Source organism: Salvia hispanica, chromosome 2 (assembly GCF_029641045.1).
Source record: "Salvia hispanica isolate PSC_SH4W2 chromosome 2, Shi_PSC_v1, whole genome shotgun sequence".
Lineage (NCBI taxonomy): Eukaryota > Viridiplantae > Streptophyta > Magnoliopsida > Lamiales > Lamiaceae > Salvia > Salvia hispanica.
The window spans coordinates 64231447-64244944 of NC_142693.1; the positions used below are offsets into that span (position 1 = coordinate 64231447).

General features: G+C 36.7%; 2 protein-coding genes across 2 annotated transcripts; both read right to left on the minus strand.

Moving 5' to 3' along the window:
- Positions 1-286: 286 nt before the first annotated feature.
- On the minus strand, positions 287-1402 carry LOC125201488 (BRI1 kinase inhibitor 1-like). Its single transcript, XM_048099630.2, has one exon. It carries the CDS (start codon positions 1279-1281, stop codon positions 418-420), a length of 864 nt encoding a protein of 287 aa, XP_047955587.1. The 5' UTR covers positions 1282-1402; the 3' UTR covers positions 287-417.
- Positions 1403-5137: 3735 nt separating this feature from the next.
- LOC125201487 (putative protein phosphatase 2C 12) lies at positions 5138-9314 on the minus strand. Its single transcript, XM_048099629.2, has 10 exons — positions 9133-9314; positions 8410-8755; positions 7810-7981; positions 7129-7282; positions 6989-7052; positions 6803-6910; positions 6449-6574; positions 6129-6367; positions 5712-5914; positions 5138-5618 (listed from the first exon to the last, which is right to left on the minus strand). Exons 2-10 carry the CDS (start codon positions 8608-8610, stop codon positions 5590-5592), a joined length of 1296 nt encoding a protein of 431 aa, XP_047955586.1. The 5' UTR covers positions 8611-8755; positions 9133-9314; the 3' UTR covers positions 5138-5589.
- Between the last annotated feature and the right edge of the window lie 4184 nt (positions 9315-13498).

Here is a 13498-nt window from a genome sequence, read left to right on the forward strand (position 1 = left end):
TAACGTAACTATGTATGCTTCAACACTATATATAATCAACTAGAATTCATCATCATCGTATAATATAATCTACTTGTCTCTCAAAAAATATTGCCATCGATAATGATATGTCAATTATTCATAGTACCAAATAGTAACAGTTCTAAGTAGAGTGGGACAGTAGGTAGGATCGACCAACCCCACCGTTAGTCCATAAATACCATCGAAAAACTGATCCATAAATCGATTCCACCACCGTTCGCGCAAATTCCATTTTGTGGATTGTCACTATTACTAAAACATCGTATTGTGTGTACCTCAACATATCTATTTTTATTTTCTCATGTAACAATTTTTACAATAAATTTAAACTATGCAAAGTTGAAAATTCAATTTAATTAATCTCTACAATAATAGTTAAAAAACAATAAAATAAAATTATGGCTGCATCTTGCTTTTATCTTCCACAGCATGAGACTTCTTACAATGAGCTATCGCCGCCTGAATCGCCGCCTGGAGCTCCTCCATTGTGCTATCGCTCTTCCCCGTCGGAGTGGCGGCGCCACTCGCCACCAGCAGCCCGCTGTTCCCCGGCGAGGTCCTCATCGACGCCGGCGCCGAGAATTCGCCCCTCCGCCCCCTCATCATGCTCCCCCTCTTTCTAACCCGAATATTCCCCGAATACGAATACGGCTGCTGCCGGAAAATCTCGCCGGAGCTCCGCCGGCGCCGCCGCGCCGGCGACAGGAACGCCGCCACGAATCGCACGTACCGCTTGATCAGCTCGAATCTCGATATCCGCTTCTTCTCCGTTGATTGCTGATTATTGCGATTATCGTTGTTGCTGTTGCTGTTGCAGTCGCCGTCGTCTTCTCTCTCCTTTTTATGGATTCCGAGGAGAGAGAAGGATTTTGATTTCCCTCCCTCCTTCCCTTCCGCCACGTGGCGGCTCTTTTCTTCGTTGTTGTTGTTATTATTTTTTGATAGCTCTTTAATTGGAAGATTGAAGCTGTCGAGGGAGGTGGTGGAGGAGCGCGGCGAGACGGGGAGGTGGTGGAGGAGGTGGAGGGGGAGGAGGTGGCCGTGGAAGAAGATATCGTCGGCCGGTGATAGGTCGATTGCGGCAGCAAACGGCGGAGGAGAGGGTTTCGCGGCGGCCGGCGGGTGAAGGGAGATGGCGAAGGAGAATTCATGCGGAGGAGACGGCGGCGCCGGCGCAGGCGCCGGGGTTTGGTTGAGGTGTACGTGGTGCTTTTTGGGTTGTACGTTTGGTTGTGCCTCATTAGGATGTTGTGCTTTCATGATGGAATTTTCTTGGTGATTTAAGACCAACAAAATTTCAAGGCTACCTAATTAATTTGAGAAGGATATCGATAATTTGCAAGAAAATGGGGAATGTTGTCTTCTCTATATCTAAAAATTGTGTTATGCATGAAAAGTGTACCAATTATATAATATGGGATTTGGCATATTTTGGCAAGGGGGCATGTGGTGGATGTATAATGGAACCAATGATAGTGGGGTCACATTTTGGAAGCTAAAACCTTTTAATTACTATAGTCATCTACTTATTTTGAGGAAGATTAATCTATTGCATATCCATATTTCCATATTGAACATATAGTATCATTAAGTGTTTTATATTACTTTCTTCGTCCGATAGAAATAGACTTTTTAGGATTGGCACATATTTTAATAAGTAATTTGATCAAATAAAAGACATAGAGAAAAGTAGTTGAAAAAGGTTTAAAGTTATTAAACGTATAGAGGCATATTACTACGCTCTCATTGAAATAATGTCAAATTTCTCATCTGCCCTCCCCTCCAATGCATATTCCTTATATAAAGAGTAAAATTTTTCACTTTGGTAGTAAATAAGATTAAATTTAATGAGGCATTTAATTTGTGGTGTATTTGCAAACTCTAGAAGAAAACTATTCATTCGAGAAGAATCTGAGGTTGGGAAAACAAGATACTATGAAATAGGTCGTGAATATTAAAGACTAAAAGTGATATGATAACAGGCTTTGTTGAGTTCTTTTTGTAGTTATCTACTACTCCACTTTCATAGTTTCGTGGATTAGTAAAGTAGATATTTAAATTTAGGCTTCAACTTTCATGTGTGTTTTTATTTAGTCTTGCTAGATGACAAAAAAACTTTGAAAATTGAGATTAATTTGTCTTTCTTTGACTATAGATAAGCACGAGGGTAAAGACATTTTATGCTTAATTGATTATTTGGAGAAATGAAAATAAATAGAGTCACGCTCATATATGTACCAAAAATAGATAATAATTTCAAGAAAGATTAAATATAAAGTAGTTTCTAAATTAAAACTATTCATTTAAATTTCTTTAAATTTGGTGTTGCGACACATCATTGTCTTATTGTTGACTACCATGTACGTTTATATCATATTTTTTTCAAATGTCATTTATTTGCATAGAACAAAATATCGTTTCGGTTATAGAGTGTTATGGAATTCCTAGCAATAGAATCTAGATATTTTATTCATTTTGAGGAAGAGACCAGTCACATAGTACTTAAATTGATTGAAGCTACCATGACTCAGATCCATGAAACGGAACTCCTGAGATCGAAGACAGTGAAGGTTGCCACCGACAACAGAAGACTAAGCTAGGGGGTGGTGGACGAAAAATGAAAGTTGGGAGTGGAGCTGTCACATAGGATGGTGACGGCAACTCCAAAGACAAATTTAGTAAAGTTTGTGGGATCATGGGTCGAGGGTGGAATTAGTCAACCCTCAACCCCACTTGAATCTGTCATTGACTATTATATTAGTAGTGTGTTGTTTCAGTCTTGTATTCAATCTCGTGCGTCAATGTAATAACGCCAAACAAGTGTGTGTTGTCTGGTAGAGCTATTAATATTCGAGGTCAAAGATATCGAGTTTGAGTAGTAACGCAGCTTCTAAAAGTTTCTGTTTATTATCCATAAAAAAAAACACAATTAACAAGGTGTATAAGTTTGAGGAGATGGCGGTGAATTAACAATTATTAGGGTATGATTACAACTTGTACTCAATTAAATGAAACAATTATGTTATCTAAATCTTCCAAAATAATGCAAAAGGAAGTTTCTTACTTGCTATCTTATTATGATCCATCCCCCTTATGCATTCCCTACTTCAAAATAATTGTTTCCTCTATTTACGAGGAAAGTGCAACAATAACACATGTCTCTTCTCTTATTATTATCTAATCGATCTAAATAAAAAATTACTCTTAGTAGATAGGAATCTATCTGGAACATTGATCTTGTACGATCCGTAAATTGTTATAAATGGGTGTACTGTATTATTATAATATTACATGATGGTGTATATAAAAATGTTAATCCACATATATATGTTTTTTTTTAATGTGTTATCATGTTCAAGCCAAAAAGAAGGGCGAGCAGTAGAGTTTATTATACAAAAGCAGAATATAAACGATTACAAAAGGAAATAAAATTAACATAGGAAAAAATGAACATATTGTCCAAAATCATTATAAAAAGAAAAGCAGATGGCGAATAAAGGAAAAACAAAATAGCAAATGGGTGTAAGATGTCCGTCAACCTTATCCAGCAGAGAGTAATAGTGTCTCGCATTATAGCTTAAAGTCGAAGGAAAAGTTCCAAACATAAATTACAAAATATGCAGCAAAGCAGTTAACTTGATTATTGTGAGAAGAATTTAAAACAAGAAAAATGGTAGGCATTTAAAAATTAATATGAAACTAGAGTAAACAAAAGCAAAAAAGGTTCTAGTATGAATTATGATGCCAATAAGAAATCTTGGATGATGAAGATATTTGGTGGTGGCTGAATTTCAAGTCTCTATATTTCAGAGATTCGAATGGATATTGCACCAACTAATAATGTCTAGCATTAATGCAAATGATTCCTTGTCCGAAAAGGACCACTTTGTCCCCACTATAAACATGCATGAATAGCTTTTGACAGACCCCATTGTCGACCCATGAGAGTAAAAATACTCCATTAAATTCAATCATTTTGAAGTTGTCATCAACTCCACAATACGAGAACTCTGCCCTAATCCTTCGGAATTGTGGTTCACTTTCGTTCTCTATCTACAGTTCCTCAGTAGCACCTTGAGGTGTACTTAGTTGTCTTGCACGATACTCGGGATATTCCTCAGTATTCAATATATGGCATGGCATCTTCAGCAAAACTGCGAAAGAGGATAGGTTACTGTCTTCCACAAAATGGGGAGGACACATTTGTACCCCCCCAACCTTGCGATGTTGGCGACGACCTTCTTCACTATGTATGATCCCACAAGTTATATTTCCTGGATCCAATGATATCTACGAAAACTGTGTAAGGGGATGACCTACATTGCCAACGGCCACCATATCACTTCTACCTCCAAACGCCAGCAATTCCCTTCTTCACTCAAATACGACCCCACAGGTCCGTTTTCTGGATCCGCCATTGGATCCTTGAGACCCTCTTGTTGTAGGAAAATTGTTTGCATAGTTAACGTCGACATCCCAATCATGGATGCATTATTTATTTTGGGTGGGCAGAGTCACTCAAACCACTCATAAAAACATTTGGTATCAATCAAAATGAGATAAGAGCAAAGTTTATTGTCTTATTTCACGTTGCTTGCTGCCTTTGTCTTCCTTAAGACACCTTTTTCCCTTCTGTCCAAAGGGAATTCACTAGCATTTTTTAGTGCCTATTGCAAAAAGCATAAGGCATGACTGTGATATCTCATATGCAATTGCTTCTCCACAAAAGATGAAACACTATTTGCAACCGAGGAACGCGGTGTATCTGAGCACGACACGGAAGACTAGCTAAAGATCGATTTATCTAAGAGGTTCGGCAACCACGAGTTGGGATGATAGAAGGACCATTTGATCTTTCAATCCATGAAAGGGAGTAAGTTTTAGTGCATAATTATTCTTCCTTTGTCACTATCAAGTCAAAAAGGTGCAAAGAGATATGCCTTTACAGTTTTATGCAACAAATGAACCAATCTCGACAACGACATCTCGCACATTTGAAAGTACACAAAACGTGTCAGACCTTCTGATGTGCCAAAATCCAGATCCGGATCTTGACCAATCAGACGGTCTGACACGACGACTTCCCTTTTGAAGTATAGACATCAAAGTGAGCTAGTAATTGTGAATGTTTGGCTTCTTTAATCATAGAAGAAAGAATATAAAACAATGTTACACCAAGAAATGTTGTCTAAGACAAAGTAAAACCCTATTAAAACATTCTATGTGACAAATATTACAATGGTGATAGCTTTTCACTTGTTAGCTATGTGAGGGGAAAGAGTGTATTTGAGTAAATAATGAACTCGATCAACAAATAAGTTATCTCTGGTATATTCTACGACGATTGTACACAAGAAGACTTACTCGTTTTAGGGTTCGTTGATCATCTTCATCTTCAAGTCCAAACCCAAAAAAAGTAAAAAACACGGCCTTCGTCTTAGCTATTCACAATAGGGGTTCCAACTATTAGATTATAGCAACAGATGGTAGTTTTGATCTTGTCATGCAACGGCCTTTGCAGTTATAATCGGTTTGAGCACTCGTTTTCTGAGGGATGAACGAGATCGACTAGTCACTTCCACTACTGTATCTTGAAGCTGGTAAAAAAAGGGAAATACGAAAGAAATGAATGCGTTGCAAGAACATGTTAAGAGTTTTCCATCGAGTTGAGCAATGAAGTGAAGGTTTACCTCCGGAAGCTCTTTTCCCTTCCATGGCGTTTTTCTTCTCTTGGCAGCTCGAGCAGAGGAAGGGGCCGTCCCAAGGCCGTAACTTTTTCGTATCAGCTGTTCCCGAGTGTATTGAAATGCCCTCTCCCGGTTTTATCTCCGCTTGACAAACCGCACATACAAACAGCTTGAACATGTTGCACACCGGGTACTTCGAATCCAACCTTTGTACCACACAACGAATGAAGCAAATTAAGAACACTGATCGTCGTCTGAAAGGTCAAGATCCGTCAAACAGTACCCCGGATCCAAGTCCATATTCGGTGGTCTAATTGTAATTTTGTTTGTGTTTGGATCCGTGCATAGGTACATCAGACGGTTTGACACAAGACTCCCTCGTTTTAGAAATATAAATATTTTATACAAAATCATTCATACCTTTCCGATAGGAAGGCCGATCCTTCCTCGAACATTTCCTCCACCATCTCTGGCTCAATGTGTTCTTCCTTGCTTGGGAGAGAAGTCGACTCTGACGACTTTTTCCGAAACATGGACTTTATGCCTCGTTTCCCTTGCTTCTTAGGGGGTACTTTTGGCGGCTCGTTCTTCTCGGGAAGTTGTATGTCTACAACAATACACGTTGTATCATCTCTAAGCCCCTTCACCTGTACAGCTTCCTGCACGTACGATAACGGAAATTCAGATAACCATATTAACGTGAGATATGAAATTCGTAAAAAAACATGAATATAAATTACTTTGACAATCTGAGAGGCTGCAGCATCCGGTGGCATTCCTCTACAACACTCAAAAGCTGTTTCCGCAGATAACGCATCCCAAACACCGTCGCTCGAGATAATAAGCCTCCCACCAGTTGATGATAGCTGCATTTCACAAATGAAATGGTTTAGCTAAAGACATAGTTTGCATTATAGTTTCAAGAAAAAGATATCAAATGACCAACAAGAACATCGAAATAAGTAGTACTCCCTCCATCGTGTTTAAATTCCATTCAATTATTTTACTAGCCATTGGCTCATAACAAGGTTGTGAAGCAGCAGTATAAATTTAAAATCAGAGAGAAAGATAGGTATGTGATGAAGCAAACAAACCTTGACTTGCTTCACATGAGGTACGGGAACTATGTACTCCCCGACATCCAAGTCACCAATGGATCGTGAAAGACACAAGCCACCGGGCCAACATCTCAATGGACCAATCTACATAGCACCAAAGCATCCGTAACATTCAAAATTGATATCTCGACCAATTGGAAAGGGAATCCTAAGTGTACATACCTCTGTGCCAGCTCCGGTATTAAGGCGTCCAACTTCACCACCACTTGCAGTTATCCGTTCCCTCCTGTTCCATCGACAATCAGAGAACTGGATTTATAGTAAAAGAAAATACCACGGAAATTGCAAATTGGCGTGCTTACTCTTCTTCACTGCAGTCAAGTCTATGATCTGCTGAGAGATAATATATCGACCCTTCAGCTGATTCAAGCACACCACGAGAATCGCCAACTGAAGCAACGGTTAAGACCCATCCCTCAATTATTACAAAGGTTACCGTTGTTCCTGAAGTTTGGGCTGAGAAAAAAAATGCGAGAATTAGCACCCAGTTGCAGAGAGAGAGTGTGTATTACGGCATTGTGCCATATGCAAACAGTAATATTTAAAGCGAACGAGGTTATTTGAAGTCCCATCGACCTAAGTCATTTATTAGGTATTCGACAATAAAAAAATCTTGATTTGGCACTATATACACTTCTGAAGCAGGATTCTAATAGAAAATTGGCAAAATATGCGAGGAAATCGTCTTGAAAAAGTATTTTCTTTATCTGGATAAGCAATAAATGAAACGTCGTTTGAACAAGGTTTAAAGCTGGATGTTTTACTAGTTCCCATTAATATGTGGATACAAACAGTTAATACTATAACAGTTTTCTAAAAGCTTTCATTACTGAATTAGAAAAATTCCAAAACTGTTTCAATTTTGACATGCTAATGGATCCAGCTCGACTTCTAAATTGTCCGATATGAATAAATTTTCCGTACAATAAATGCTTCACCTAAACCCTACTCTGTCAGATTATGTGCTAGAAAAACACTCGTACCTCTTTCCTGGAAATCTTTGTCGGTTTTCACAAACCCTGCAACTAAAGCTCGGGGCAAAGCTGCTACCCACTCTTCACTGTTAAGATCTTGTGGAATAGCATTCACAACATTATTTAGGAGATTCTCCTTCGAATAGATTGCAGCTGCAGATCCATTGTGACCATCGAATAACTGCAAACAAGAATTTGGCAAAATTAATAATATCGATGAGAAACAAGAGGGAAAAAAAGAAGCAACACGAGCACCATAAAGCAAGTGTAAAAAACTGAGAGCTAAAGCATGATTTGCACATTCAAATCCCCGACAAAATTCTACCTTTCACGAGAAAAGGCACCTGTGAAAAGAGAACATGAATTTATGATACGAAGCGAACTGCAGGATACTCAGCAATTTCTTTGATGTCATTGAACTCTGATTTCTAGTCTTATACTTGCTGTTCCAATCTTATTCCATCCCTTTCCCGAGTATCAAAAACCATACATCACGAAGAATCAGCTAATATCATAAAGAACACAACAAATGAAGAATCCAATACTACACGACAAGAACCAACAACTACACTGATGCAATAAATAGAGGCAAAAGGTGTGACGTTATACCGCATAAACAGAATATGTGGTGACTCCATCGCCCAAAACCCGTTGGCATTCGGTCTTGATAAAAGTCAAGTCCTCGCCCTTCTTGCTCTGACTGGCCTGGCCGTGCGTAAGCTCCGGCCTCTCAACCTTCTCATTGGCAAGCTCCCGTTTCAGCAACACAGATAAAGGGACCGTCTGATGGTCGCCACTCTTTGTCAACATTCCTAACACTAACAGATTCCCCTTTCCCTCCCAACCTTTTTTTCCTTCACCAAATCCCTAAATAGAAATCCCTTTTTACAGAACAACAAAACCCCTCTTTTCTCTTATTCACTGCCAATTCCACCGGATTCAATCAACACAAATCCTACAGAAACAAAACCCCAATCAACAAAAAAACAAGAAATTGTCATCAAACAAATCCACCATCACACACAATTGCAATGATCAAAGCAAAAGGGGGATAAATCGAATTCGTTTTCTCGGCGCAATCGAAGAGAAAGACAAACGATACGAACAAGATCCTCTCTCATTTCCGGAAAACCCAACACGAAAGAGCATAAGAATCATCCAAAGATTAGATTTTTATGAAAAGACGGCACAATGCGGATTTAAAAAGAGCAAAACGGATGAATGGGTGATTGATTGGTCTGCCACATTTATTGATTGCTAACATACAAAAACAAATTAAAAATTAGAAACAAAATCGCCCAGAAAAAAAGCGCGAATGATCGAAGAAAATACCGTTGTTGGGTTGAAACGCAGATCCCGGCGTCGTTGGGTGCAGAAAAATCGATTCTTGTGCATTCAACCGAATCTCAATTCTCAGAGAGAGAGAGAGAGCTAAATTGAAGATGCTGTTCGGCAAATTGATGGTACTAATTTTAGAGGGGACGGTCATGAATCCAATGTTTCATTTATTAATTTGGATGTTATTAATGTGATGAAGGAAAATTGGAAATTACTAAATAACTTCATTTTGAGTGTAGAATCTAAAAATAAAATAGTAATCACGAATTAAGTAAATTTATTTTTTTCGTTCTCGCAAGTTTATTTCTATCTCTAATCTTAATTTAGTTCTTCGATATTGATGTTCAACCACATTTTGTGACGGGGACTACTGGACTACGACGACCGACGGACTTAAGTCGCTACCATTCTCTCTATCTATTTATTTATTTTCTAGTATCGAATTTGTCGAAGTTGCTTGAACATTAGGAAGAGTATAAAAAGACGGAAGAACGGAGCAATTTAAGTACAGAAGGATGGTATGGTATAAGAGACGATGAAATAATGTAAAAAGGTAAATTTTACGTTAATTTAATTTTGTGTGTGTGAATGTAAGTAAGTAATAATGAGTGTTTATACCAATATTCTTTTCTACGTCTGTTCGTGTCACGTATCTGATCGCTGCATCCATGCAAACTTCTTCGTCTATTAACTCAACTTAATTTTTTTGTCAAATTTGGTCATATAGGACAAGTACGAAATGACATATTCTTAGTGATATTATAAATAAATAATCGTTTATTAAATTATAATAATCGAAATATGAGTTAAAAAATAGGAAAACGTGTGGATTTTTGTTGTTGTTTGCATTTTGCAAAGTTTTATTTTATTTTTCAGTATGATATTAGTTGCCATGTGCATGATTTGACGAGTGACAATTGTCCCAAACGAAAATGCTTTTGTTTGGCAAATTGGAAAGCTGGAATCTGAGCTGTGAAAATAATTTATTTATTTATTCATTCATTTTCTTTATGTTTTCCGCTTCCACTATGTCTTTGTTGGCGCGTCACGTTCAAACTATTTCAGCACTTTCCCAATTTATTTTTTGGAGAACACGTTTTTATCTTCATCACTTTTTTTTATTGGATTTAAGTATTTACATGGACATATATTTACAGAGTGAAAAACGATAGATTGAATTAGGGTACACTACAAATAGAAATTGGGATTTAATTGTTATGTGTTCCAAAAAAAGGAAAAAGGGCTAGGGACAAATGGACGGAAAACATCACAAAGTTTGATCAAATTTGGTCTCTTAGTATATAATTTCATTTTAATAGGAGGAAATTACAAATAGACATTGCGATTTAATTGTTATGTTTTCAAGAAAAAGGAAAAGGGATAGGGACAAATAGATGGAAAATCATAAAATTTGATCAAATTTTAATTCGTCTAACAACACAATTGACAGTTGCTCCAATGCATCATTAACTTGAGACATGTATTTAAACATAGGCGACCTGAATATTCCGTCTTGAGAATTGCGTTCAACAGTAAACATGGTGATTTTCAAGCAATTTTAAAATTTGCAAAATGGACCAAAATTTATCAAATAAATTTTTTTCAATAATTAGTTCAAAATCTAGGATGATAAATGTCCTAGAAATATTGGGTGATGTGGGTCATTAAAAATAATCTGTTTTGATTTGAGTTTTATAGAGTCGTGTAATTGTTAATGTTTTGGCGAATTTGTCATAAAAACTGAGGTGGCAAGATTAATAATGTTTGTAAGTTATGATTGTACAAGATTACACGATAATGATTTAAAAAGTAGATTTCTATAATGTTTTGCAATTAACCTTTATGCTTGGAAATATTATCAAAATAGAAATTGTGTCTCAATCACGTATGAAGTTAAAACATTTCCACATTTAGAATGAGTCAAAACCAACTACTTGTACATGAATTCAAATAAACAATATATATAAAGAAAATGAGATTGACCATTATATCTTGTTTTCCAAAATCTTAAAATTATTTCATTTTTATTTATATAGTACTATGAAGTTATTGCTTTCCAACTGTATTTCACAAAAGTGAAACTTTTACCTTTCGCGAGATTAAAACTCTTGATAAAATCGAAGCAGTCGACGATCCTAACAACTCTGGTAATAAAAATTGTTTTCTTAATTAAACAATATTATAGTATATATTAAGTTTACTCATTCAGAAAATCCAGATAAACTCGAACGAAAGAAAATAGATAAGACATGGTGATGAAGTCAAATTGAAATATATGTATGAAGGTGTGGACCCATTAATTATATAGATGAATATGGTGACTTGAGAATTGGCCGATCAGAATTGATTAATTTGCATGAAAATCTTCACTAAACGTGTTTTGCTTCCATGTATTAGTATTACCAAACTTATTCATAGTTGACTACTCCCTCCGTCCGCGAATAGGAGTCTCGTTTTTCCATTTTAGTCCGTCCGCGAATAAGAGTTCCGATTCACTTTTACCATAAATGGTAATAGGGTCCCACCTTCCACTAACTCATTTCACTCATATTTCATTTAAAACTAATATATACAAGTGGGACCCTTATTCCACTAACTTTTTTCCACCCACTGTTCTTAACATTTCTTAAAACTCGTGTCGCTCATTAATGGGACTCCTAATGGTGAACGGAGGGAGTATTATTTTTCATTATTTCATGAACGTTATCTATACAATATCTGTTTGAACTGTGAGATTATAGTTGGCTTAATTTAAAAACATTTCATACACAAAGCATTAGTAAAAAAATTCACTTTACATAAAAACCAGATTATTTAAATTTATCAAAGCAAAATTAAAAAAAAAAAATGGGTGACAGCAGGGTTTGACGTTGACCTTAAGTGGGCCGACGACTGAAATTGCCTCCCGAAATCTGCGGCGGCTTTTACACTCCTTCCCCATCTAAGACGTCCAATCGCGTCTTCAGCGCGTGATCTCACCGCAAATATAAAGTTTTTTTCCTTTTCTTTTCTACTCCCTCCGTTCCATAGTAATAGAGGCATTCCATTTTGCACACTCGTTTTGAAAAAATAATTATAAATAGTTAAAATGGAGAAAAAGTAAAGTAAGAGAAAGAATGATGTAGAGAAGAGTCTTATCTATAATATTCTCTCTCTTACTTTACTTTTTCTCCACTTTAACTATTTATAATTATTTTTTCAAAACGAGTACGCAAAATGAAATGCCTCTATTACAATGGAACGGGGAAAGTATTAAAATTTGCTTCATATTTTGTCCGAGCAATATTCGTAATTTTTTGTTTAATATTATTCGCTCTATATTACTCCATCCGTCCCAAGATAAGTGAGCACAAATTTTTCGGCTCGAGATTTAAGGAAATGGGTTTTGTTAGTAAAGTGGAAAGTGAATAAAATAAGAGAGTTAATAAAGTAGAGAGAAAAAAAGTAAGAGAGGAAATACCAAAAAAAGAAATGGTTCACTTATCTTGGTACGTCCCAAAAAAGAATGTAAGTCGCTTATCTTGGGACGAACGGAGTAAGTTGTATTGTATTTTGAACTGTCTCGCATTACTTATAGAGCATTAGCAATAGGAGCCCATCTGAGAGCCTATCTCTATTTTTTTCTGTCACGTCAGCAGGCCCATCCCAGAGCCTATCTTATAGCCTATCTCATTTCATTTCAAAAACTAAATAAAACATAAATAAAATTACATAATAAATTTAATTCTTTGATGTATTACAATATTGGAAAACAGAATACAACGAGAACGGAAATTCATTAAAAACCAAATAAAACATCACACATAAAAAAAAAGAAAAAAAGATACATATAGAAAAGATACAGAATACAACGAGAAACGAATTTCAATATAACATCAGCCCCTCCGTGACCAAAGTTCTTCAATCATATCACGTTGAAATAAAGGTTGTGAGTATGTGAAATGAAGAGGATTGAGGTATTTTATAGGAGAAGAAAATTGAAGAATTAAAAAAAAAAAAAAAAATCGAAAATCGAAAATCGGTTCTCCATCGGCCCGAGCCTCCGCAATGGAGGCCGAGATCTCGAGCCGATGCTGGCATCGCCGCGGCCTCTCTAGCGCCGATTGATCGGCGCATCGCCGAAGGCGATGGGGAAGGGAGATCGGCTCCCTCCCCATTATAACGACCGGTAGGAGGTGATGGGGGGCCGATCCATCGGCTCCGGGGATCGGTCCCCATTGCGAATGCTCTTATATGATATAATTAGTTATAAGTATATAATAATTGGGATAAAATGTGTGCGAATTACTTATATTACTTTACAATTAATTTTCATTTATAAACTACACCATTAGATTCTAAAATCAAATGAATAGTTCTA

Bases quoted from the DNA above. Each gene is read 5' to 3' on its own strand.
- LOC125201488 (XM_048099630.2), bottom strand. From the start codon at position 1,281: ATGAAAGCACAACATCCTAATGAGGCACAACCAAACGTACAACCCAAA.
- LOC125201487 (XM_048099629.2), bottom strand. From the start codon at position 8,610: ATGTTGACAAAGAGTGGCGACCATCAGACGGTCCCTTTATCTGTGTTG. The intron at 7,053-7,128 runs GTAAGCACGCCA...TCGATGGAACAG, and splicing joins CTTGACTGCAGTGAAGAAGA to GAGGGAACGGATAACTGCAA. The intron at 6,368-6,448 runs GTAATTTATATT...TCGTACGTGCAG, and splicing joins CAGCCTCTCAGATTGTCAAA to GAAGCTGTACAGGTGAAGGG.